Source organism: Desmodus rotundus, chromosome 7, assembly GCF_022682495.2.
Source record: "Desmodus rotundus isolate HL8 chromosome 7, HLdesRot8A.1, whole genome shotgun sequence".
NCBI classification, from domain to species: domain Eukaryota; kingdom Metazoa; phylum Chordata; class Mammalia; order Chiroptera; family Phyllostomidae; genus Desmodus; species Desmodus rotundus.
In genome coordinates this window covers 116474191-116500579 of record NC_071393.1, presented here as the reverse complement: position 1 = coordinate 116500579, position 26389 = coordinate 116474191, and the positions used below count along the sequence as shown (strand labels likewise).

Genomic DNA, 26389 nt, shown 5'->3' with positions numbered 1-26389 from the left:
GCGGGGAGGGTGTCTGGAAAGATAGTGCTTATTTCACTGTTGCTGCTGCAGGTAAACAAGCTTTGTTAGATTTTTCAAGGAAATAGAAATTTCCTTGTGATATGCAATTGACCATATTCCCAGCTTATTGTGTATCAAATCGATAGTGCTAATCTTTGTAGTTTTTAACATTTTATATAGAATAATGAAAATGTAAGAAGCAGCTATGTGAAATTCTACTGGTAGGCCTAGGGACAGAGTGAAGTTAATTAATTGCCTTTCCTCCCTGGCCACTGGCCATTGTTTAGCCTGCTGAGCCTCACTTCATCACATTTATGCTTTTGTTTTGTTTTTTAGAGTCAACAAACACTCGGGTTCTGTACTTCAGCATCTTTTCAATGTTCTGCCTCATTGGACTAGCCACTTGGCAGGTCTTCTACCTTCGTCGCTTCTTCAAGGCCAAGAAGTTGATTGAGTAATAAGGCCTACTCTCCTCCCACCTTGTCTCTCGGCCAGCAGAACATCACTGGGGCGTGCCTGGCCTCAGGCATCCTACCAACAGCGCCATCAAGGCACATTGGAACTTTCTTGCCAGAACTGATCTTGCTTGGTGTGGGAGGACACGGGTTACCACCTACACCCGACAAGTCATTGAGGGACTTCTTTTTAACTTGATAGCATTTGGACTGGTTTTGCAACGATAGGACTGTTATTAGAGTTACCTATGACAAGAAAAATAGGGGTTACCTAGATAATGCCAAAGCCAGCATTTGTCCTGGGTTTCCTCATGTGATCTGGTTGAACCATGTTTTATTTTCTTCTCCCACTTGCTCACTAGCTTGGGCTTCCACCCTAGTTTCTTTACCAAGATTTGAACAACCATGTGGAACTTGTTTCATTCTGATTGTCCTTTTTCAGATTTCTGTGTGAAAAACACCCTTACCTTAACCCTTAGCTAAAATGTTTAGGTAGCTTCTAGTGATACCCTTTCATAATTCTATGTCTTTCAAAAGGGTGATTTCTATGTGACACATAGAAATGAGCTTTGAACTATAGATTACTCTTAAAGAAAATTTCATTTTAGAGAATTAAAATAGTTGTGCACAACCACTTGAATTTTTTTGTGTATTATGAGTATTTAGTTCTCTGCAGTTTTATTTCATGTGTAGATTCATGTGGCCACCACTGCAAAATGCAGCCCAGTTCCATCACACGGGCCCCTTGTGCTACCCTTTTATAGCCACAGCTGCCACCCTTCCTTACCCCCAAACCCCGACCCCTGGCAACCACTGATCTGTTTCCTCTCTAATTTTGTCATTGCTAGCACGTCATATAAAGGGAATCATACAGTATGTGACCTTTTGATTAACTTTCTCACTCAGCATAATTCCCTTGAAGTCCATCCAGGTTGTGGCATGTATCAATAATCAATAGTTTTTTCATTGTTATTGCTTAGTGGTATTTCATGGTAAGGGTGTACCGGTTTGTTTTATCATTCACCTGTTAAAAAACATTGGGGTCATTTTCAGGTTTGGGCCGTTAGTAATAAAGCTTTTGTGAATATTCATGTACAGGTTTTTATGTGAACATAAATTTTCATTTCTCTGGGATGAATGCTGAAGAGGGCAGTTGCTGGGCTGTATGGTCAGCACATGTTTATTTTTTTAAGAAACCACCCTACTCTTTCCAGAGTGAGTGTGCCATGTTATGTTCCCACCAGCAATGTATGGCCAGTCAGGTTTCTCTGTCCTCTTTGGTATTTGCTGTTACTGCTTTTTATTTTAGTTACTCTGATAGATGTGTGTAATGAGACCTCATTCTGATTTTTATTTGCATTTTCCTGATGGCTGATGATGTCGAACATCTTTTCATGAGCCTGTTTGCCATCTGCATCTTCCTCCATGAAATATCTGTTCATGTCCTTTGCCCATGTTCTGATTATCCTTTATACTAATGAATTTTGAGAGTTCTGTATGTATCCTAGATACAAGTCCTTTGTCAGATATGTGGTTGCTTGAATTTTTAACATAACACCTACCAAGGAAAAAAATCAGTACAATTTACCAGGTCTTCTTACATGAAAGAAGTGACTTCTCAGTGACGTTGCCAGTCACTGACTTAAATCTTGCCCTTCTGTGACCCCGAGACATACGAGGTATAAAACTACACATACACACACAAAACTGGGAGGATCATCACGACTAAATGCTTGAGCAGAATGCATGTTATGAAAGCACAGGTAAGAATCACTCTAAGAATACGAGGTGCCTCAAGGCCAATACTAACCTAAATAAGAGAGCGTGGATACAAATGACCATGTTTGTAAACAGTTATGAAAAATACTATCACTTGAAATTTTCCCCACTTCTCCCAGGAAAGGAGGTAGGAATCTGTCCTTTTGTAATCTCTGTTTTAACACTCCTGACTGTCATGGGGCTCGTGTAATCGCAGTGGCAAGAATTACAGGACTTAGGGCCGTGCAGCTTGCAGTTAGCGGCACACTGGAATCAACAAGAGAGGTGACCTGGATGAAGTACAAAGGCGGAAGAGGGAATGAGTTACGTCATCAAAATCTCAGGCTGTTCTGTTAAATGTTCCAGCTATTGTGAACCCCCAAAGCCTTTTTTCCTCTTTTGACTCCCTGAATGAATTTCTCTGGTGTGGCATGTAAAAGTGGTTCTTTCATTAATCTGTGCAACATTGCCATCTGCTGTTAAGAATTGATAGGTACAGCTGAGAACCTGGCTGCTGAATCCTTGCCATAAGGCAGCAGGTGTCAAGAAGGTCTGTGGTGTTATATGTACTGAACGGCAGGATACACCAAAGTAGGGAAGAGAATGACCAAATTTGTGGGTTAAGATCAATCCTTAGATGTTTAAAGATGAAATTTTGTACCATTAGCCTGGTAAGATACTCATATTTCTGACTGGTGCCTTTCCCCCTTTTAGAAGCAATGAAAGCTACTCAGTTGGTTATAATACTGTCTTCTGACAAAATGTCAATGAAGGAAATAGAGGAGGAGAATATTTTATTTTGCTTACGATTTTGTTCCCAAGTGTGACTTTATGAAATTAAAATTCTTTCACGTCCTTTTTCTTCATGCCAAAACTACCAACTTGGACATTGGTGCTTTTGGTTTAAAGTTCATTGATATTACACCTTGATGGTATCTAAAGAGTACATTTATTTGCCTTTGGTAAAAGGCTAGTGCAAGAGCAAATCAGCTTTAAAAATGAGAGTGTTGCCTGGTCTCCTCTGTTTCTGAGCCGATTCCGCACGATCGGTATGATGTGATGAGAGCGATGCAGCGTCAGCAGGCCTTGGCACACCACTGTCGTAAACTCGCCACGAGCCCTTTCCTGCTGTCGAATGGAAAGAGGCCTGTGAGACTTACACAGACTCACTTGTGTTGGACGGGGATTTTTGTGAAAATTTTTCTCAAATAAAGGCTAGCAGAAACCATTTTAGGTGTGTTTTTGTGACTCTTGAGTCCCTCTTTGGATTGGCAGTAATTCCTTCATATTCCTCAGTTTTAACACATGACAAATTATACTTGATGAAATAAAAAATATGATGATTCATAATTTATTCCAGATGGATAAAGTTTATGTGAGCTAGCAAGTTTATTGTATTTTATATAAAAATAAATTATAAATGTACATTAAAATAATTATGCATCTTCAGAAAGAACAAATCAGGATTCTGTAAGCCAGACAAGAGCTTCTCTTGGAAACTGCTATTGGGATTATTTCTACAGAGGGTCTTCTCCCTTGCCCTCCTTTCTTCAAATACCCCTCCCAGTGCAGAACCCCTCAGGACTTGCTTTTCCCCCCATCACATCTATGAAGAACCCCACGTCAGCAAGGAAAGGCTGTTTTCTCTCCTTTTATTTGTAGTTGAACTTTTTTCATAAACCTTCTTTCCAAGAGCAGCGTGAAGTGCTTTGCCCTCCATCTCCAGTCCCCAGAAAAACAGGTAATTTGTCAGTGAATCTACACAAAGTAGTGGTTCCCAATATTTGAATATAAATATTTTAACATCAGAAGTCCTGTTTCTTACTGAAGTTTTAGTTTTAGAGAAAATAAGTAATATTGATAAATGCAGCAAAACTTTTCTACAGTATCATATACTTGTTAAATGGTGGTACATTTTCCAAATTACTCAGTCTGCTCCAGTGGTGTCCCACATGACATGAGCCCTGTGTATAATTTTAAATTTGTATACCCCATTAAAAAAGTAGAATTAATTTTAATAGTATATTTAGCTTAATATATCCAAAATAGCATTTCAATGTGTAGTCAATATAGAAACAAATAATGTTATTTTTTTCATATAGTCCTTGAAATCCAGTATGCATTTTGCAGCTACAGCTTATCTTTCAGACTAGCCATAATTTATTTGTCCAGTAGCTGCATGTAACTGGTGGCTGCCACATCAAACCTCGAAAGAACAGATTTCGCTTCGTACTTTGGTAGATCCTTTAATCTGTAACTCCAGGCCCTGAGGATCTGCCATTCATAAGTGGTAACTTGCTATATAACATCCTACCTATTCACTTGTTAAAATGCAACATGGAAATACCTGTTTTTTTTTACCAAAGGCATTTTAAAATCAGTTACACCTTTGGAATGTTGAGTTTTTCTGGACTTAGGAATATTCAAAGGTCAGATACTTAGTTTCATTTTATATCCATTATAAAGAAGAACTGAATGTGTTTGTTCAATATTCTCTAGGATGAACAGGACATTTGTCTGTTAAGCTTGTATCAATGCATTATAAATAGAACAATTCACAGTACCAGGCTAACCAAGTTGTAGAAACTAGTTCCTTATTACAAAGGTGCCAGAAAAATGAATCTTTAAGTTTTGACTGAAACCTATTCAATTTCTCTGAATGAAAGTCAACACTTGTAATTTTAAGTAATTGGTTTTTTTCTATCTTTTAATTCAAGAAAACATTTATTGAACATGCATTCTGTTTAATGTGTTGAGTTAAACTCTGGAGTAGACCCAATTAATAAACAATAAATAAGTAAGCAATATTTGTCCTCAAAGTGCTTTCTAATTAATAGGAGGAGGTAATGGAATGGCCTCTATCCGGAATGATCCTACTTCGGTTAGCCATTACTGATTTAACATTTTGGATATTCCTCCAGGCAGCCTTCACTAACCCCACAAGTTTGTCTTGGAAAGATGTCCTTGCTAAATGGCTTTCTAGAAGTCTGTTCTTCCTTTATAATAGCACTATAACATACACAGTTGTCCTTATAATTGCTTCATTCCCTGTCCGTTATATGGACTGTGAGCTCCATGAGAGTAGGGACCATGTTTGTTTTCCTCTTGTGATCCAGCATCTGGCACAAGTTGGTACTCAGTGTTTGCTGAATGTATAAATTGAAAATTCAAAAATATCTATACAATATAGCATTCTGGAATGAAACCAACCAAATAGAATTTAATGGGTTATCAGTCTTGCATTTAGATTTAGAAAATGTTATATACACACAAGATAATAGCAACACAATTCTCAACAAGTCATCTTTACGTCTGTAAGATCAAGCACTTTTCGAGGCACTGATGAGAGATTCATAGATGTGAACAAGAGCCCAAAATCCTCTGTGGGGCTTACATTCTCATGAATGGAGACAGCCAATACAGTAAACATAATAAGTGACATCAATATTTTATAGTTAAGCATTGTGAAGGAAATAGTGATGTGACCTAGTGGAAGGGCTGTGTTATTTTTAGATTGGATTGGATGTGAAAAAGGTGTAGTTAATTATCGTGCAAGCACTGTGTAAGCAGAACACCATTATAAAGGCTGGTACACTAACAGAAATACTGGATCTAGGTCAAAGGAGACAGACCTTTTGCTCTACTATTCAGACCTGATGTTACGCAGAGTGTAGGGTACTTGAAAGGGAACGCTGATGAACTGTAAGGTCAGACGAATGTGAAAGCATTAGTTAGGCCTCACACCCCTCACCCCACTCTACCAATTCTCTTCCTCTAATTTGCTATCACTGTCCACCTGGTTAAAAACCTGGAAGTATCTCCTGGATTCTCACATCTACCTGACCAACCGTATCCCAACTGATTGCAAAGTTTAAACTTTCTTTGGACGGATTTCTTCAACCTGGACCTTCTCTCCACTCACGCCAATAGTACTTCAGTGCCTCTTTTCTTAGAACACAAGTTGTCTCTTGCATGGTCTCCCTGCCTCCAGTCTTTGTCTTTCACATTGACATCAGAGTTCTTTTTAAAATATAACTTTGTTCTTATGTGAGGTGACCACATTGTTTATTGTATGAGCTGGGCACTTGAGCAAAAGAAGACTCTTATGCTGAGGGGGGACAGGTGTAAATAGGGACTTAACCAGCGAGTAGGGACTCAACAGTCACTCTAATCATATAAGCCCTGCTTTAAAATCTCCAATAATTATCCATTGCCCACAGGAGAAGCCAAACTCTATAAAACTATATTAGAGGCCGTCTCCTGTTATCCACATGGCACTCTGGCCTCCAGCCACATGACCCTTTCTTAGCCCCAACACATACTGCTCTAAGAAAAAGATCTGGAGCCTGATTGCAGGGCTTGACTCCTGTTAGGATGGTCACTGATGCGGGCTGTGAAAGAATCCACAAAGAGAAGAAAGTGCAGAAGGTAAAGATGTTTTTTTTCTTTTACTTTCCCAAGAGAGGGAATGGGCTAGGTGTGGACAAATGCACCAGCCCGGAGCGGGTAGGGCTTTGGGCTCTTCTGGGGTAACGTGGCGGTTGTAGAGCAGGATGTTTCAGTTAGGCTGCAACTTGTTGCGCTGTTATCTTTGGGTGCAGGGTCCCATGTCCTTGTGGTCTGGTGAGTCCTGTTTTGTACCCTCTGCACCTTCAAGGCGCTTCCAGTAACTTTCTACTCATAAAACAATTAGGGTCATGCTTTATGGGGTCCAGGTAACTCCTGCAAAGAGGGCCCGAAAAAGGGGCTTTTGTCCTACTAACTCCCAGCTCCCTTACTAGCTGGGTAACACTGAGCAAGTTACTTAACTGCTCTGTATCTCAGTTCCTTCTGTGGAGTGGGAATAATGGAACTAAGTGGGAAGACACATGAAAACACTTACAATGGTGCTAGGAACACAACACTCTACAAATGTTAGTTGTTATCTCTCTAATGTGGATCATATTCCCAACTTTACAGGTTGAAAAACAAGCTTGGAGACGTGAAGTTGCCCAAGGTCACATAACTTATGGAACACGTTTTTCCACCGTATTGCAATTCTCTTAGTGGCTTAAAGCCAGGGAGAATCTTATTGAAGATTTTCCGCCCCCAAATACGGTGGCACCTAGCTCTCAAAGAATGTTGCATGGTGTCACACGGCCAAAGAGTTGGAAAGACACAAGCGTGCGAAACATGAAAAAAGAGAAGTGTCAGAATTGGCTTAGAATTTTTTTGCATTTGGGTATAAGCGGTAGGAACTTAAGAGGTCATGGGAGAAATAACTGGGCCCACTAAATGTTGAGATGACAGGAGGCAAATATTTCCGCTTACTACAGTATCCTTCTAAACAAAGAGCGCTGTGCAACGTTGGAAGGGACTGCTTCCCCAATCACTGCCCGAGATAAGCCTGGCGCCAAGATGAGACTGGACAAACTCCGGACTTCGAAGCTGTCTTAGGACCTGGCCAGGGATCAGGGAAGTGATTCCAACGCTCCTACCGGAGCCCTTCGGTCCCACACGGTCCCTACCACGCGCCCCCCGGCGAGGCCTTACTTTACCCTCCAGGCTGGAGAAAGGCAAGCCGTGGCCCGGCGACCCTAAGCAGTGGGCCAACTAAGGCGGAGAAACCCCACTAGCCGGAAGCACCCGCAACTGCTTCCGGGTCAGGGGGAGAGGGCCAGCAAGGAACCTCGCGCGGTGGCGGGGTTGACGGAAACGCGGGCTGGCTTCTAAAACGACGCGAGCGCCTTGCAGCAAGAGCCACTGCTGACACGCAGGCTGGTCCCGCGGCCGCCGCCATGTCGGTGCTGGGCGAGTACGAGCGACACTGCGATTCCATCAACTCGGACTTTGGGAGCGAGTCCGGGGGTGGCGGGGACTCCGGCCCGGGGCCCAGCGCCAGTCCCGGGCCGCGAGCCGGTGGCAGCGCGCCGGAGCAGGAGGAGCTGCACTACATCCCCATCCGCGTCCTGGGCCGCGGCGCCTTCGGGGAGGCCACGCTGTACCGCCGCACCGAGGTAGTGGCCCGTGGCGCCCGCCGCTCCCGCCCCTCCTTCGCGGCCCCGCTTTCCCCGCCTCTTGCTCGGCGTCCTCACTTAGTGCTTGGGCTCCCGCCGGGTATATGTCTCGGGGTCCTGTGCACTGTTCCTCAAGTCACCTGCACTAGGAATTCGTTAGCTAAGTGGTTTTACTAACTGGTCTTTTTTTGTTTTTTTATTAACCCGGGGAACGGAGAAAGTCATTGAACCTTCTCTTAGCCTTAGTTTCCCCATCTGTAAAATGGGGCTAGTAATTCCTAACTTTAGGATAATCTTTATTTTAAAGATTATTTTGAGAATCAAGCTAAAGTGCTTTGCAAAGTGTAAATTACAGTGGTATGCAAATGTGACGTGTTGTCAACACTTAACGTCCTCTCATACTGCACAGCTTTCCAAGGTCAGGGTGGGGAGCACCGGCAAAGCTTCAGAATCCCCAGGTCAGGGGCAGCTCCGATTTTTTTTGCCGTTATCTTTTAAGTTTAGATGTGAACACTCAGTTGGAGATTTCTCTGGAAGATAATGGGGAGATCGTCATGTGTTGGTTTCTTCAGTGTTTAGCAGTGTTTATGCCTGGGGAATACATTTTTGGTATATTCTAAGCCATTAATTAAAAAAAATAATAATCCGAGGACATGCTTATTGATTTTAGAGAGGGGAAGAGAAGAAGAGAAACGCCGACAAGGATAACACCTCCCAAGGATGACACCTCCCGCACGCACTCCGACCAGGGTCTGAACTCACAACCTAGGCATATGCCCCCAACTAGGAAACAGCCTGCCATCTCTCGGTTTAGGCATCCATGCTCCAACCAACCGAGCCACACTGCCCAGGGCATAAGCCATTAATTCTGGATTTTGGAGGGCACAAGGACTCCTTTGAGAATCTAATGTAAACGTAATCGCCCCATCTACGTTTGCATATATGCATGTTCTTTGAAGAGATTCATGGATTGCTCGCTGACCCCTAAGTGCACAAAGTATACTGATCTAACACTCTGTAGTGACCACTCTACTTCCAAAAACTAACCATAAACTGATTTTCATCAGTTTTAACACTTAAGCTTTAGAATAGTTAAGCATTTAACGAGTTCTTGTTGGGGTTACTGAAGGTGCTTCATCCCTCAGCGATCCATCTGGGATTGTGTGTTCCAGGGTAACATGGTTTTAAGGCTGAAAGATGGAGGAGAAGAGTGGTTGCAAGAGAGTATCTTTGTTCATTTTTTATAATGTAACTTTTTAAAAATGATCTCAGAGAGAAACATTGATTTGTTGTTCCACTTATTTATGCCTTCATTGGTTGATTCTTAATATGTACCCTGACTGGGGAATCAAACCCACAACCTTGGCGTATCTGGGGGGCACTGGAACCAACTGAGCCAGGGCCTACGCCTTCTTTTTTTATCTGAATGCCACATTAATGTAAGATGTTAGAGTTACTGTGTTCTGTTTTCTTACATGTACTCAAAATATGAGGAAGAGGAGATGAGCATCAGTGTTCTATTTTATAGGTAAAGACACTCAAACAGTACATTTAAGTGACTTGTTCACTTAGTGACTTGTTCACTAGAACAAAGTTTTACACCTCCTTGCACATGCCTTTCCATTATCATGTTGAACTTGATTACTGAGGTGGTTTTAAGTTAAATTTGATTACACTTCCCCAAAGCTGTACTATTATCCATGTCACCAAATATTTATTAGAGCTGTGAATTTACAAAGGTTTAATTAGAAGCAGCTCTTTCCCTCAAGAAGCTTCTATTTCAACGGGAAGACAAATTAGTAGACAAATAACATTTAAGTTGTATGTGTATATAAAAGAAACTTTCATTTCAGTGCACGAACTCTGAAAATTGGGGGAATGGTTGCATTGAATAAAAGTACAGCAGAAAGCTCATCAGGACCTTCCCCCAAAAGTTTTAAGGCCTCGCAGAGCCATTCTAAAGGAGGGAAGGGTTACTTAGACAGGGCTGTTCCTGGGCTGGGGAGCAGTGTCAGGGAAGAACCAGAGATTTATAGGAGGGAGTGGATTTGGGGAGCTGCAGGTTAGTTTTCATGAACAGGGAAAAATGTGATACATAAAATTGACAGAAGATAGACTTGCAAAATGGGCAGCATGAGGTAAGTGAACTCAGGGCCCTTAGATATGACTTACTCAGAAAGGCTAAACAAAAATCACTAGAGAAATCTAAATTTATAAAGTTAAAGGCAAGTTTAAGCTTTCCATTTTGCAAGAAACTGGTCACCTGGAGGTAACTACTCTCCAGGTCTCAATTTCTCCAACATTCTAGCCCTGCTACTGTTCTCATCAGGACCAGCAGCCTGTCATAGAGTCCCTCAGCAGAATCTCTGAGATCCACTTCCATCCCATATTTTTACCTGGGATTGACATCCTGCAGATTACGTGTGGCAGCAATATAACAACACTTAACGTCCAGGAGTAAATGGTGATGTTCAGTTGTATGTCGAACCTTTAACATCTGTTTGTGTTGTTTGGACGAGATTGGGCACGTTCAGGGTGGTATGGCCCTAGACTGTTCATGTTTTGTTTAAAGGAAAAAATAGAAGCAGTCAGTCTCCAGCCATCTAGAAAGTTTGCTTTCTAGGTTTACAGATCCGTGCCTGGATTCATCCGCTGCCAAGCAAGAGGAAAGCCCTGTACCTCTGTTGCTGTGTTGTAGGATGACTCACTGGTTGTGTGGAAGGAGGTTGATTTGACCCGACTGTCGGAGAAGGAACGCCGCGATGCCTTAAATGAGATTGTCATTCTGGCGCTGCTGCAGCACGACAACATTATCGCCTACTACAATCACTTCATGGACGACACCACCTTGCTGATTGAGTTGGAATACTGTAACGGTAAGGTAGAATTCTGTGGCGCTTCCCCCAGCAAGAAAGTCTTGTGCTCACACTTACCTTAAAGGGGAGAAAAGGAAAGGCATACACAGTTATAAAAACTTTAATTGAATTTCTTGAGTTTAGAGGATTAGTTCAGGCCCTAGAGAGTTTGGAAGTGATAGACGAAGTCAAGGGAGGAATTTTCCCTCGCATACTCAAATTCTGCCTTGTGATTGTAGTTCCATCTTCAGATTGCTTGGTCAGTTGGATTTTACATTCATTTTTCAAGGTTTTTCTCATAAAAAGATGTGAGTTAGGCATTAGAGAACACATAGTGTGGCTTGATAAAATAGTTCATGGAATCTTATAGGTGATGATGATTTATATTGACTTCAGTGAAAGCTGCCCTATTAAAAAGTGGTCCTAAGATCTAACTGAATGAAAGTGATAACATAGTAAAACGTGGCCTTACTTATCTGGTCTCTGATTTCTTTGGACCATTTCGCATGTAGGATAGCAATATGGTCTAGTTGTTAAGAAAATAGACTCTGAACCCACATCCCAAGCTTCACAACTTTTTAGCTCTGTAACCTTGCACAAGAAACTTAGCTTTTCTGTAACTCAGCTTCCTTATTTTAGTATGAGTTTGTTGATAACTTACTTCCTAGGGTTATTGAGTAAATGATTGTAAAGTCCCTAGCATCATACTTGGTACATAGCAAATGTTTGATACATATTGTACTAGCTACTATCCTTCTTACATAAGAAAATCGCCAAATTCCTTTCTTGAGCCGCATGCTAAAGTGGTCCCAGCACATTCTTCACTTAAATCTCTGAGAGAAGGTTCCTAGATTCTGACTTTTCTTGTCTAGACTCCTGTGCCTCATGATTGTTCCTGGTGCTGATCAACCCTAAATGTACAAGATTAGAGATTTCTGAAGTAGCAGAAACCTCAAGTGCTTAACTTCCTTTGTGGTTAGGAGGATGTAGAACAAATGGTATATTTATTGAAACTTCAAGTTACTAAATTACAGGGGGGAAAGTTGTGAAACCTAGCCAGGGCTAAATTATAAGTTACAGCTGCAGGTAGGAAGTAAAATGACCCATGATCATTTATAGCCTGTATTCCTTGAGAAAGGAAAGGAGAAGCAAATTCGAACTTACTCTGCAGGACTGAATTAGTAAAGGGACTAACGATTAGAAAGAGTCCAGGGCAGAGGTTTTAACCTTTTTCATCTCATGGCACACACAAACTACTGTATTTTGCTGTATATAATGCACATCCACGTTTTTGGCCAGACTTCCAGGGAAAAAGTCTCTCAATTTTTTTATTCAATTTTTTATTTACTTTTATTTAGAAACAAACCTGAATATAATATTCCAGGGTATTATTTTGCATACAAATATCATTATTGCTTTCTAGAGTTACACTTTTAACTCATAAGCATAAAAGAATTAACATTTATATATATATATGGAATTAGTACTACCCATGTATGATGTACATCCTTATTTTTCCCTCAAATTTGGGCAAAATGCACATGGCAAAATATGGGTAATACTAAAATTCTGCAGCACACCAAAAAAATACATTTTTGTCCGATCTGATAAAAGAAATAGGTATAATTTTGATTCATTCACACAGAACAGCTATTGTTGTGGGGCCTGTTGTCATTTTTTTTAATTTGGCAATCTAAGGGGAAAGAGGTCAGTGCCCAGACTGGAGTGCCAGGCACCGCAGGTTAGAAGCTCTTACAGCACACCAGGGTGCCGCAGCACACCGGTGGGAAGTCACTGACCTGGCGTGTGGCCTAAACTTTGGGAAACTTCTTCGGTGGAAAGAAAAGGAAGTTGGTATACACCCGGATATACAAAACACTTTTATCACTGGTGTAACCCAAAAGTTCTAGTAGTCACGCTGAGAGAATTGTTACAAGAATGTTGCAGATTCTTTTAAAAGGAGTTCTAGGAAAGGAAATCACCTGATTTTGAAGACATTAAAAAAAAAAGGTAACTTCACTAATAGAGGTACTACACGAATGGTCTTTCTCATCTTTTCAACAGTGTCTCACTTCCTGGTTTTGTACTGAACCTCTTCCAGTAGGGAGGGGGATCTTTGAAGAGTATTTTTGAGACAGTCCTTGAGAGATGGGAAGAGTTTTGTAGCCAGTGAAGAGCCAAGAGGGAAGAAGGCCTTTCCTTTGGAGAAGAAGCAGAATCCCTTCCTTTCCTTGTGTTACTTGTTAAAACCCTGGTAGATACAGGAGCCGAGCTTTGATCTCTATTAAGCAATTCAAACCTGTCTCTTGTTTAATTGCAGGAGGGAACCTGTATGACAAAATCCTTCGTCAGAAGGACAAGTTGTTTGAGGAAGAGGTAATTCATATTTCTATGGTAGGAAGCTAGAGTTGTAATGCGTTGCTTTCTGGTACTATATTAACTCTTCCAACAACGAAGAGTATTTTTTTTCCTTTTGTTCAGACTCCTTCCAGGCTCTGGTTGATATTCATGAGGAAGGAACCCTCTAACATGGAAGCTGTCTGTAGCTGCTTCCTAGACAGTTTGCCTCCACATCATGATTCTCTGTGGGCTTTCTTTCCCGGTCTGTTACTGCACACTGGAATGCCCAGTTTTCTGTCCCTTTGTGTTCTCCCTGGATTTCTTTCCACAAGGCTGCTTCACCATACTGTATTTTATAATGGCCTGCTTTTTCTTTTTACCCTGTCACTTTTCTTTATCCTGTTCAACCTACAAGCAAGCAATGTCAAGTCATGTTGAATCATAACCTCTGGTTGCAGCTTCCTTTGTTTTATTTGTTAGAGAGTATTTAAGTCAAATTTTTGTTTGTTTCCAGTCCAAATATAATTTATTTTTTCTTCAGATGGTGGTATGGTACCTGTTTCAGATTGTTTCAGCAGTGAGCTGTATCCATAAAGCTGGGATCCTTCATAGGTAATGAGTGTAAGAATGTGGGATTGATTCTTCCCTACCAATCCAACCCTCACCTTGGGGGCCTCCTCCCTGTCATTTCCTTGATTAAGCAGTCAAGGCTTTTACATTGATATATTTTAGAAAGAAAAGAGTGAGTAACAAGGGGTGTTATCTTTTCTTCCTGAAGTTAAACCATGTTTGTGATCAGTAACTAAGTATTGCTCAGTCGTTTCTTTAAGAGATATTTTAGAGTTTATTTAATTAATTCATTGGTAAAGCCTGAAAGCCACTATGAGAAGTGGTATTAGATTGGTTGGACTTCACAATAAATATTTTCTCTGAGCAATAGTAATTGGCAGTTTTTAATTCTATAACTTTTAATTTGAATAAAGCATGTTTGTTTTGTATAATTAATTGTACAGTTCTGTATCTTTGGGTAGGGGACAGCTTTCTCTTCATTTCAAGCTGATGAAGAGAACCGTTATGAACATTTCCACCTCATTATGTCTTTGAGCCATTGACCATGGCTAGAGATTAATGTTAACACACCAGCATTTCTTTTTTGCATTGGCTTATTAGTTGTCAGCATATATTTCTGGATAGCTTAATTGAATGGCTACTGTTGCATATTACTTTCTTTTCAAAAGTTACAAAGAATATTATTCTGATTTTTTCACATCTTCTAGTAAAGGAAGCCAGATTATAAGCCAGGCACAGTTTGTTTGTTTTACATATGGTCAGTTCATCTTTAGGAAAAAGCCAGGGATTTTATTGAGGTGCTCTGCACATCCCAGTCATGTTGCTGCTGGGACAAGAAGCTGCTTCTCTTGCCTTCACAGGTTTGAAATTTTGATGCCAACCAAGTGTTAAAATTGCTACTATCACTTCATTCAGCGCATAAGTGGTCATTGAAGAGGCAGTGTACCTTATAGGGATTGTAATTACCTGGGGCACCTTTTTTTTTTTTTTTTTTTTTTGTCTGACCCTCTCAGCTTTTCTTCTCTGCTCCAGTGGTGTGGGAGGCATGCCAGTGCCCTGAAGCCCTGGAGGACGAAGTTAGTTTTCTGCCTCCACGCCCCCAGGCCCCTTTTCAGTGTTGCAGTGTGTGTGTGAAAGTGATGACCGCTGTCCGGGCCATGGCTGTCTGAGCGGTGGCAACACACTGAGTTCTGTTCTGGACTAATCCTGGGTGTGGTGGGAGATGAGATGAAACAGTTGACTATTTGGCCTTACTGTGTAGCGTCTTTTTTTTTTTTTCAGAGATATAAAGACATTAAATATTTTTCTGACCAAGGCAAACCTCATAAAACTTGGAGATTATGGCCTGGCAAAGAAACTTAATTCTGAGTATTCCATGGCTGAGACGGTAAGTATGTGTTGCTTTTGTCTTATTTGTTTTCCTTTTCTTTTCCAGCACATGAGATGTAACTGTACCCCCTAAATCTTGCACCCTTTTCTCAATATTCTTATAGGTTCTCCATACTTACAAAGCACATCTTCAGGAGTCTTTTTCCTGGGCTTACTTACAGGCATTTACTTACTCAGGTATTCTTTCAAGACTCATTGTCCACACTACAGCTCTGATCTCAACGCCCTTTCGGACACTTACTAGAGACTTCTAGAATCTTTAGTAGATTTCACTTTCTCTCTCATTTATCATTTGAGCTTATCGTGTTAGACATTTCTTTTTTTGTTTCCTTTGTATTTTTCTTGTTTGGAAGCTGTATATTACAAATAAAGGCTGATACCCAGAGAACAGATTTTATTATACACAGTCTAAACTGCAGGGCTCCTTTCTTTTTTTAAAGACTTTATTTATTTTATTTTTAGAGAGAGGGGAAGGGAGGGAGAAAAAGAGGGAGAGAAACATCAGTGTGTGGTTGCCTCTTGAGCACCCCCTGCTGGGAACATGGCCTGCAACCCAGGCATGTGCCCTGACTGGGAATCGAACCGGTGACCCTGTGGTTCACAGGCCAGCACTCAATCCACTGAGCCACACCAGCCAGGGTGCAGGGCTCTCTTCTCACCTGATCCTGAGAAAGACCATTAGTTAAAGAGTAGACGTAGTTGACCCTTAAGGACAGTGGTCTCATCCTTTCAGGGATCATAAAACCCAATTATTACTTTCCTGGCTTCGTCATGCTCTGCCCTTAAAAGAACTTGAAAATTTAAGTTTAATAAAAATGAACTTTGTTCTGATCATGTTTTTTGATAATGTTGAAATAATGCCTACAAGCAATATAGAGACACCAAGGATGCTGATAGCCAGGGTTAGAATTCTGTACTTCAGGGACTCAGTCTGCTTGTATGGTGGTGCCATGTTGAGCTTCTGAGAAAGCAGTCATGTCTTATGTGGATTTTTCTCATCAGGAATAATCTGATAAAACCAAGATTTGGCTTTTGTTAGCCAGTGAAATGTATAAAGAATGAGATGAAAATTGATAAATTCCATGTTAGCCATCTGTAAATTTCTTACCTTTGCCGATTAAAGATGGCTATCAGTTTTACTGGAATTTTGGGGGCACTCGTCTCTCATCTTTGGAAAGATATGACCTTCAGGACATTATTTCCAAATTCTTGAATTTAAGAAATCTTTTTAAAATTTGAAAGAAATTCACTAGTCATGTTAGTATTACAGATGTCAAAGAGAGCCATTTAAAAAGCTTCATTACTATGCAGTTCAGTTAGAACTTTTAACACCTTTATTCAGTTATCTTCTCCCCACTGCCAGTTGTTTTGCTTTTTTCCTTGGTGAGCTTTTACTAAGTACGTCTTTATCTGTATGAAGTCTTCAGTGGGCCTTGAATGCCTATAGCCTCTGGGATCCATGAATCACAGAGCTGCTGTGCCGCCCAGACTGACCACAGTGCCTGCACCCCAGAGACTGGTCCTTCATATTTGGCCTAAGAGGTTTGATATGAATAAGATTTCTTCCCATAGTGACATCATCTCATAAAAACCATTATGGACTATACTGATGAAAGTTTTATGATTGTCATCACTAGTTCCTGGGAAATTTAATTTAGTTGTCAAAATATTAATATGGTTACTTCAAAAAAGAAGTTATTCTTTGATTGTTTTCTTTGTTGTTTAGCTTGTTGGAACTCCATATTACATGTCTCCAGAGCTCTGTCAAGGAGTAAAATACAATTTCAAGTCTGATATCTGGGCAGTAGGCTGTGTCATTTTTGAACTGCTTACGCTAAAGAGAACATTCGATGCTACAGTAAGTTGATGTGTTATTCCCACATTATCCTTGCAAATGGTACAACTTGACTGAGATAATCAACTTCATTTATCCCTGAGCTTCTGATTTCTTGAACAGAAATCAACTGTAGGCAAAAATAACAACCATTATCCTGGCACTGGCTTAGTAGCGTATTATTAGGATACTATAGACCAGATTTATCTCCTTGATTTCCCCATTGAATCATCATAATCAAGTACAGTAGTTTGAGCAATGTGCTTGAATTTGTCAGCTATAATTTTAAAACTGGCCCTAAGATCTGCTGTGCGATGCTACAGATTAGATAAGCCATTTTATTTCTTATGCTTCAACTACATTTTTTTTTTAATCTAGGGCAAATTACTTAATACTCATTAAAGTGTTTGGATCTTTTGTATGAAAAATTACCAACTCTTATTAAAGATTTTTATTGTTTTATGGGTGACAAATTCCTTAAACCTTTTTTCTTTTCTTCTTAAGTAAAGCCCAGTGTAAAGCAGTGCTACTCAAACATTAATACACATAGGAAATCGCCTGGGCATGTTGTTAAAATGCAGACTGTTTGAGTCGGTCTGGGGCGGGGCAGATAGCGTCCAGGTAATGCTGATGCTACCAGTCTGTGGGCCACAATTCAAGTAACAAAAGTGAGTTCACAGCCAATCTCCTTTACAAACCGTGTGTGAGAACTTAGCCGAATTACTTCATCTCTTTGATCCTCAATGTTACCATCTATAACAAAAAGAATACATATTCCTCTCACAGAGGTGAAATGCACATGTAAGATAATGCATCCTCATTGGCCTTTCCAGAGACCTGTTTATTATTCTAAATTCTAAAGTTTATTCTAGTATGTCATCTAATTCCCCCAAATATTGTAGTGGAAGGAAAATGAGTTTTGGAGTCCGATAGACTTTGGTTGGAATTATGGCCCCATTTTTTACTATCTATAGTCTTGAGAACATCTCTGAATTGGTAATGATAATAACCTCCTTGCGTGGTGTTTGCAAGGGTTAAAAAAAGGTCAAATACATATGCCTGCCTAATACCTACTGGTCTCTCTGTAAAGGTGGTGGTGGTATTATAATAATAATAATATTACCTTTATCAGCTGCTGTTTATTATTCACTACTTGTCTTTTGGAATATTGTATCACCTATATAATCATTATTAGGACATGTAAATTAGGAGGCAAATTAATTGGCAAAGGAGGTACTTAAAGCCAAGAAGCGTGGCTAACCTTGCTTTCCTTTTTGGGGGGATTCAGTTGAAGGGTCAGATTATAATATACTCTTAAGTATTATGCAGTTGGCCACATAGTCACATCTCCATGTGGGCTTCTTTCCATCTGATGGCAGCAGCGCATCCCTAACGATTTCTTGTTGATGCATACTAATTAATAGTTATAAAGAGACGTCAGACCTGCTGCAGAACTATTGCCACTCCTTGAAATAATAGTCATAGACATCTCAGGGCCCCTACTGGTGTATTATAAAGTCATCTTTACAGCACCAAGAACAGTGCAATCCTCATTTTCTTACAGAATCCACTCAACTTGTGTGTTAAGATTGTACAAGGGATCCGGGCCATGGAAGTGGATTCTAGTCAGTACTCCCTGGAATTGATCCAGATGGTGCACGAGTGCCTTGACCAGGTAAGTGTGACTTGAAAGTTGATCACTGATTTCAGTTTAGTGATTTCTCTTCCAGCTTTAGTGTTTGGGGTGTGAAATAGGTGAACCTGTGCAAAAGCACATCCATGTCCACAGGTAGGATGTATTTGTAGGCACTGGCAATTAATGATAGTTGTGTGATTTAGCCAACAAAGTCTTGCTTTATTCTGCCTCGTTCTTTATTAATTTGTGGAACTGTGCTCCGTTTTTTATGATCTGGGTTTTTGTAACTTGATTTTATAAAAGTATACTTAGAGGTAATTTAGAACTGTTAATGTACAGAATGTATGTAGTTCTAATATCTCACAGTTCGCCTTGCAGTGTAACTCTGGGTCGGTATTATTCAAAGTATGGTCCATGAACCACAGGCATGGGGGTGGTTTACAAGCAAAATATGAAGATTCCTGGGCCCCACCCCAGGCCAGCTGGATCAGAATTTCTGTGGATAGAGCTCAAATCTTTATTTGTAGCAGGCGCTCCACAGGAGTCTTATGTTCTGTATATATTGGAATTTGAGGGCCACTGCACAACTGAGCGAGTGAGGAAGGCCACACTTTCACTCCTACACAGATGCTGATATTAATAAGATAAACGAGCATGGTGTGTGACATAAGAAATTATGGGTTTTTAAAACAAAAGGATAATATACAGTGGTCTTTGAATAATTAACCAACAGCCTTCTAAGAGGGAGTAAAATGCCTCTTTGGATCCCATCTTGCCTTTCATTCCCTTTAAATTAAAACTAGCCCCGTTTGTATTTTTAGGATCCTGAGCAGAGACCCACTGCAGATGAACTGCTAGATCGCCCCCTTCTCAGGAAGGGCAGGAGGTAAAGCACAAAAAGTCACTCTGTCGTGTTTCCGTCGGTGGTGGGCTGTTAGCAATCTGGTCAGAGTGCCACAGAGAGGGTGGTGTTTCCTGACTTGGCCACTCTGGTGCTGTGTTCAGCCAACATCTCTGCTCTCATTGTTTGAGAGTAGCTCCTGGCTTTCACCTCCTTAGCCTGTGCTATTTGTTCTAAATTTATATCAGTGTGACTCTAGAGTTGGGGCAATACAGTTTAGTAATTAAGAGAGGACATCTTTAGGTTGGAATCTGAGTTCTGTCATTGTATTTGTCAAGTTATTTAACGTGCCTGTTCCTTAGTTTTCTCCTCTGTAAGGTGAGGGAGAGTGAGGACTAAAGGAGGGCCTGCACGAAGGTGCCCGCCCAGTGACTGTTGGGTAGCAGTGTGGGTTTGGACCAGGCCCTGGTTTTCACTCCTTTAGATGGTAGGTTAGAGTTGGAGAGGTCCTCTTCAGATACTTTTTGCCCATTTCACAAAGTTGAGCTTGATTGATTCCTGACAGGTTGTTTCCTGAGAATTATTCTGTTGGGAGGCTCTAGACGTAGGAAGGAGATCTTTTTTTCCCTAGACGTAGGAAGGAGATCTTTTTTCCCTTGTTTTTTTCTTTTTATTGTTGTTAAGTACAGTTGTCTCCATTTTCCTGCCACCACTTCCCCCTCCCCACCCACCCCCATCTCCTACCCTCAATCCTACCCCCTTTGGGCTTTGTCCACGAGTCCTTTATACGTGTTCCTTGATCGCCCTTCCCCTTCTTTCCCCCATTATCCCTCTCCTCCCTCCCCTCTGGTTACCGTCAGTTTGTTCTTTATTTCTGTGTCTCTGGTTGTATTTTGCTTGCTTGTTTGTTCTGTTGATTAGGTTCCACTTATAGGTGAGATCATACGGTATTTGTCTTTTACCTCCTGGCTTATTTCACTTAGTGTAATGCTCTCCAGTTTCATCCATGCTGTCCCAAAGGGTAGAAGCTGGAAAGGAGGGCCTTTGTCCCTCACTTTCTACAGGAGGCTTCAGACCCTGACTTAAAGGAAGAGGTGTTCTTTATCCTTCTTAAATGTTCCAGTCTGTATTTCATCCTATTACACTCTTTTTGTTTTACAGCCCTTCTTCCCCCCCCCATACCAGTTCTTTGTTTCTATTTCTTCCCGATATTAAAACATTTACTATGCTCTTTTTCAAGTCTTGCCCTTTAGATACATTAAATAGACACCTAATTCCAGTCTTTTCTGTTTGGTCAGTAACTTTTATTCTGTTGTGTCATTTAATTAATCTTTTTCTGATTCTTTTCTGAAACAGTGTTTTAGTGCCTAGAATTATGTGTGATGCCCCAGATACAGCAGTGTGACCCTATGTACATGTTCCATGTATGTTCAGGCAATATCATGCTTTGGAGCTGATTAAGCATACTTAAAATTTTTATCTGGGAAATTTTTATGTTGGGAAATAAAGAATCACTATTGTGATGTCTTATTTAACTATTTCCACTATTAATTTTTAATTGCAATTTTTATTGAGATAATTGTAGATTTACATGCATAAGTTATATACAACTTTGTACTTTGATGGAAAAATATAAGATGAGCTTTCCATATAAAGTACAGACACAGAAAGTCGCAGGAAATATTCAGGAAACACTAAGTCCTATTTGGCTGGGTTAGTGGTTCTAGTTGCAGAACTTTTAAGATCAAAACTTCAGAAGCCTTCAAAAATTAGTGATGCCTAAGCACCACCCCAGGAATTCAGCTATAATCGATTTAGGCAGAACTTTTAAGAGCAAAACTTCAGAAGCTTTCAAACAATAGTGATGCCTAAGCACTACCCCAGGAATTCAGCTATTACCGATTTCGGCAGAATGAGAACTCTGGGCTAAAACATGGGCAGTAAATAGAGGGAAGGCAGGCTGGAAGGATAGGTAAAGAATTTTGAGTGCTAAAGGCATTTGTGCTTAATTCAAGATACAGTACATAAGTACTGGATGTTTATGAGAGGACAGTTCATGTGATGAGAGGTGTGTCTGAGAGTTAGGTACCAATAATAACATCGGTGTTACATTAGTATAGAACTGGGTAAAGTGTTGGAACTCTGGTGCGACCAATCAGGTGGGAAGCCAAGCTGCCCAGAACTAAGGTGGTGAGACTGGAAAGGAGAGGTGAGTATGTAGGGCATTGTATAGGTAGAATCTGTAGAACTTGTTGACTGGGAAAATGGGGTTGGGGGCACAGGTGGCAGTTACAGAAATAGGAGAGTCAGAAAGAAAAGCTGTTTGGAAGAAAGATAATGAGCTGAGATTTAGAGACGTTGAGTTTGGGGAGTCAGTGGGCAGGTACTTAAAAATGTGTGTCAGAGGTCTGAAGGCTCTCTGTTCCAGCCTGGAGCATTTCTCAGGGATAGAAAACAAATGGCCCCAAACTTCTGGCCCCTTGTGTTTAAAGAATTGCCTAAAGCCAGGCCTGTATGACTGTTTGAGTTTTATCAAGGCACTTTCCAAAAAGTACTGTAATGTTGTAGGAAGTATATGGTTTGTAGAGGTTTCAGTCTGTGAGATGTATTGAGACACTGGTGCAATGTAGGGTCCTATAATTTCGCTCATCTATCTTTGCCTTTCTTTTGGTAGAGAGATGGAGGAAAAAGTCACACTGCTTAATGCACCTACGAAGAGACCAAGGTAAATGTTCAAGAGACTCTTAAAAAGTAATACATCTTAAATGACCACCAGGGGATCTTTGCTGCGTCTGTACATTGATTCCAGTAGTTAGCCTTGGCCTCCTTTCAGAAGCCAACATCTGCTTAAATGTCAGATAGTCATTTATGAAAAAAAGAATGCTGTAATTTCATCCTCATGCTAGAGTGGGCATCATTACCATGACGCTTGTTGAAAAGCTGAGAAGTGTAGGTGTTATGACTCAGACTGGCATCTGAACCGGCCACGCTGTGATGAAGCCCTGAGGCGGGAATTGCAAAGCCAGCGATGATAGAGGGTTGAAGTATGCTGCTGAGAAAGAACATACTTTCTCATACCATAATTGGCAGTTCTTCTCAGGGAACAGACTGGAAGCATTTTTCTGTGATACAGTTTTTATATTAAATGTGCCTTTGTTTGGGGGGTTGTTGGCAGGTCAAGCACTGTGACTGAAGCACCCATTGCTGTGGTAACATCCCGAACCAGTGAAGTCTATGTCTGGGGCGGTGGAAAATCCACTCCCCAGAAACTGGATGTCATCAAGAGTGGCTGTAGTGCTCGGCAGGTGTGTGCAGGGAATACTCACTTCGCTGTGGTCACGGTGGAGAAGGAACTGTACACCTGGGTGGTAAGTGAAAGCCAAGCACTTTAGAACAGTGATGTAAGCATAATTGTTTACTGGACCCAGGAGGTCTACATATTTTTTGTTGAACATGTGCTGCTGGAGTAGCAGCATGGAGTGATGGAATATAAGCTTCTTTGAGAGCAACGATTTTGTCTTTTTAGAATTCACTGGTGGAATGCCCAAAGCCTAGAATGTATTAGGTCACTTGTAAATGCTGGATGGATGAATTAAAAGAGCCCTAGGTTTGGACTTTGGAGACTGGACTCTCATTTACAGCTGGGTGATTTCAGAAAGTTACTAAATTACTCTGTTCTGTTACCATGAGGTTCAGAGCAATTAGGATCTGTGAAATTGCTTTGTAAACAAATGAAGCGGGGTACTGTGTCAGGCAAATTCCAAGGCCTCCATCAGTAACTGAAGATGGCAAGGTGTGTCTTGACTAGGATTTTCTTTTGTTCCCCTCTGGATTCCACCCTCTCTCTCACCCTCTTGAACAGATCACCTGTATTGCTATTTATTTTATCTCCCACTCATTTACAGTGCAACTTTCATCTTTGTTATTTGATTGAACCTAGTCTTCACTAAATAACTTACACATGTGAAAATAGAAGATACTTTTTACAAGCAATTCCTTATCTTGCTTGATCTCCCAGCAACATTGAATGCAGGGGCCACTCTCCTTCTTGAAGCATTGTCTCCCCTGGGCTTCCAGGAGAGCATGCTCCCTGGACTCTGCTCCTGTTTCTTCACTTGTGCCTTCTCAGGCTCGCTTTAGGCTGCTTTTCCTTCACCCCGTCCTGTTTTAGACCCTTGGTTCTCTTCCTGAGGGAGATCACTTTTTCTGGTAATTTCCGATAACGTCTCCATGAGGACAGGCTTTATTCCCCAGTGTGTGACAGAGTAGAGAAACTCAGCTACTGATTGATAGAAAGGGTGAATGTGTAATATGGCCTCGATTGTCGAGTATTAACTTGTTTTTTCATAAAACACTACCCCTTAAAGAACTAGCTCCTGGGTGTGCTGCCAGAAGTAGCATGAAATTAGCACCTTAAAAAACATTTATATAAGGACTTAGAGTTGAATTACTGAATGAAAACAATTATTTCTATAAAAATGTTGAAAAGTCATTTAGGATTATTCTCAATGCTATATAGCAGCCTCTTTGATGTAGCCAGATTCTTTATAACTGTTCCATATTTCAGAGAAACTGTGACCAAAATTTGTAGTCCTTCTAGTAAGGATTTTCAAGAGGATGTACTCCTGTAGAAAATAAATTAGCCTATATAACATTTTTTTCACGATCACTCTTAAATAAATACGTAGTTTACTTTAGACTGGAAAGAAAAAGATAAAGCTGGGACTGCCCTTTCAAAGCCTGGTGGATACCAACCTGGATACTTTTTAAACCCTTACCTGCTGGCAGGGGTTTTCAGTACCTACCATTCAAAGGTTCAATCTCCTTACCCGTTTTTTTTTCCATTTCTAAATTTCCAGCTGATCTTTTCCTACTGTTTTTCTTAATAAGAAGCTGTATTGAAGATTAGCTTTTGGCATGAAAATTAAAACTTCACAAGACCTCTTTACTTCACAGAACATGCAAGGGGGCACTAAACTCCATGGACAGCTGGGCCACGGAGACAAAGCCTCCTACCGACAGCCAAAGCACGTGGAAAAGTTGCAAGGCAAGGCTATCCGTCAGGTGTCATGTGGTGATGATTTCACTGTCTGTGTGACAGGTAAGCCAGCAGCAGAATTAAATACACGCATCCAGGTGTATTTAATGTGGAGTATTGTACTTAAACCTGTGCAGTTTTAGTTGGGATTTTATAACAAAAGGCAGTATTCACAGAACAAAAGGCAATGAGAAAATATACACATTAATAACATGCCCAATTTGCTGTACTATTATGGGGGTGATGAGCAGGAGAAGGCAAGTGAATGAAGGAGAAGAGGTGGGATGTGCTAAGTCCCAGGTGTGCGGAAAAATAACCTTACCACCTAGTCAGGTGTGGATGACACTAAATCATGAATCAAGAGCTCGCATTTAGTTTTGATCTTACCAGTACTCATTTTATGATTCCTTAGTGCTTCCCTTTTTCTCTGTAAAAGAGAGATGGCCCCAATAAAATTGTAACCCTTTTAAGATGGTAATACTACCACTTTTTGAAACTATTACTGTAACACTACGCGTGACCCCCTAAATACAAACAACTCCAGACTCCCACAGTTTATCTTTTGTATTTCTCTGATATAATCATCTCATGTGGGATCATTGGCTGGGATAGTCCTCATTCCAGCCCTGCCCAGCTTTCTGATTGGACAAAATAAATCATTCGTTTGATGGGTTCTGCTTTCCTTCCTTTTGCAGATGAGGGTCAGCTCTATGCCTTTGGATCTGATTATTATGGCTGCATGGGGGTGGACAAGGCTGCAGGCCCTGAAGTGCTAGAACCCATGCCGCTGGACTTCTTCCTGAACAACCCAGTGGAGCAGGTCTCCTGCGGGGATAACCATGTGGTAGTTCTGACACGACACAAAGAAGTCTATTCTTGGGGCTGTGGCGAATATGGTAGGTGCAGCCTGGTCTGTCCGTTCATTCCCGGCGCACAGCCTGCCTTCCGGCTTGTGTGCACCACCTGCGTCGTGCAGCCTCTTGTGTTCATTGAGTAAAGGGGAATCTCATGGGACATTTTCATTGGGAAGGAGGCCCTTGTGTTAATGATTTTCCTTCTCATGTGTGTCTCAGGACGACTGGGTTTGGATTCAGAAGAGGATTATTACACACCACAAAAGGTAAAATCGGAAACCGCGTCTTCCTAAAGCCTGTCTAGGTCACACAGACTCCAATAACATGTCCTGTTTCCCTGACCCCTCATAGCCAGGTGTTGATTTCCGAAACATTTCCCGTCTGGGATACTGACCATGTGAGTTAGCACTGTGTGGTCTTGTCATCTGACTGAGTTATAAAAAGTTAAGAAAGAGGATATAGCCGCTGTGGACACTCTGGAGTCACATCTTACTCGGGGCTGAGAGCTAAATGCACCCTGGAAAATTCCATGGAAACATACTGGAAAACAACATACTCTCTCTTACTCCAACACAGCCGTTTTCCCTTCTTGTTGCCCCAGTTGAATACCGGGTGAAACAGTTGTTTGTATTTAGGGGTCATTTTGTATGAAGCAGTATCTAATTACTCTCATCCCTGCAAGTGCGGGCGCCGAACCAGCTGAGGGAGGAGCACGGTCACATCTCTCACCCACTCTGGGGCACAGACTCACCCACTTGGAGGTCGGCTGCAGTCAACTATACCACTTACTGTGAACAATGTTTATTACATTTTAAAAATTTAC

The 26389-nt window shown here is 41.0% G+C and overlaps 2 protein-coding genes across 2 annotated transcripts in view; both read left to right on the top strand.

Annotated features, from left to right (window-relative positions):
- TMED10 (transmembrane p24 trafficking protein 10) overlaps positions 1 to 3441 on the top strand; it is a 35866-nt gene extending 32425 nt beyond the window's left edge. The window contains exon 5 of the mRNA XM_024567372.2: positions 337 to 3441. Within this exon, the coding sequence (XP_024423140.1) occupies positions 337 to 458 (122 nt within the window). The 3' untranslated portion in view covers positions 459 to 3441. The remainder of the gene's footprint in view (positions 1 to 336) is intronic.
- A 4395-nt stretch (positions 3442 to 7836) lies between these two features.
- The window catches only part of NEK9 (NIMA related kinase 9), a 35224-nt gene continuing 16671 nt past the window's right edge, over positions 7837 to 26389 (top strand). Inside the window, exons 1-13 of the mRNA XM_053928700.2 lie at positions 7837 to 8209; positions 10908 to 11085; positions 13385 to 13440; positions 13946 to 14016; positions 15256 to 15361; positions 17090 to 17221; positions 18762 to 18872; positions 19655 to 19719; positions 22349 to 22399; positions 22850 to 23042; positions 24631 to 24775; positions 25408 to 25608; positions 25786 to 25832. Coding sequence (XP_053784675.1) covers positions 7991 to 8209; positions 10908 to 11085; positions 13385 to 13440; positions 13946 to 14016; positions 15256 to 15361; positions 17090 to 17221; positions 18762 to 18872; positions 19655 to 19719; positions 22349 to 22399; positions 22850 to 23042; positions 24631 to 24775; positions 25408 to 25608; positions 25786 to 25832 — 1575 coding nt within the window. The 5' untranslated portion in view covers positions 7837 to 7990. The remainder of the gene's footprint in view (positions 8210 to 10907; positions 11086 to 13384; positions 13441 to 13945; positions 14017 to 15255; positions 15362 to 17089; positions 17222 to 18761; positions 18873 to 19654; positions 19720 to 22348; positions 22400 to 22849; positions 23043 to 24630; positions 24776 to 25407; positions 25609 to 25785; positions 25833 to 26389) is intronic.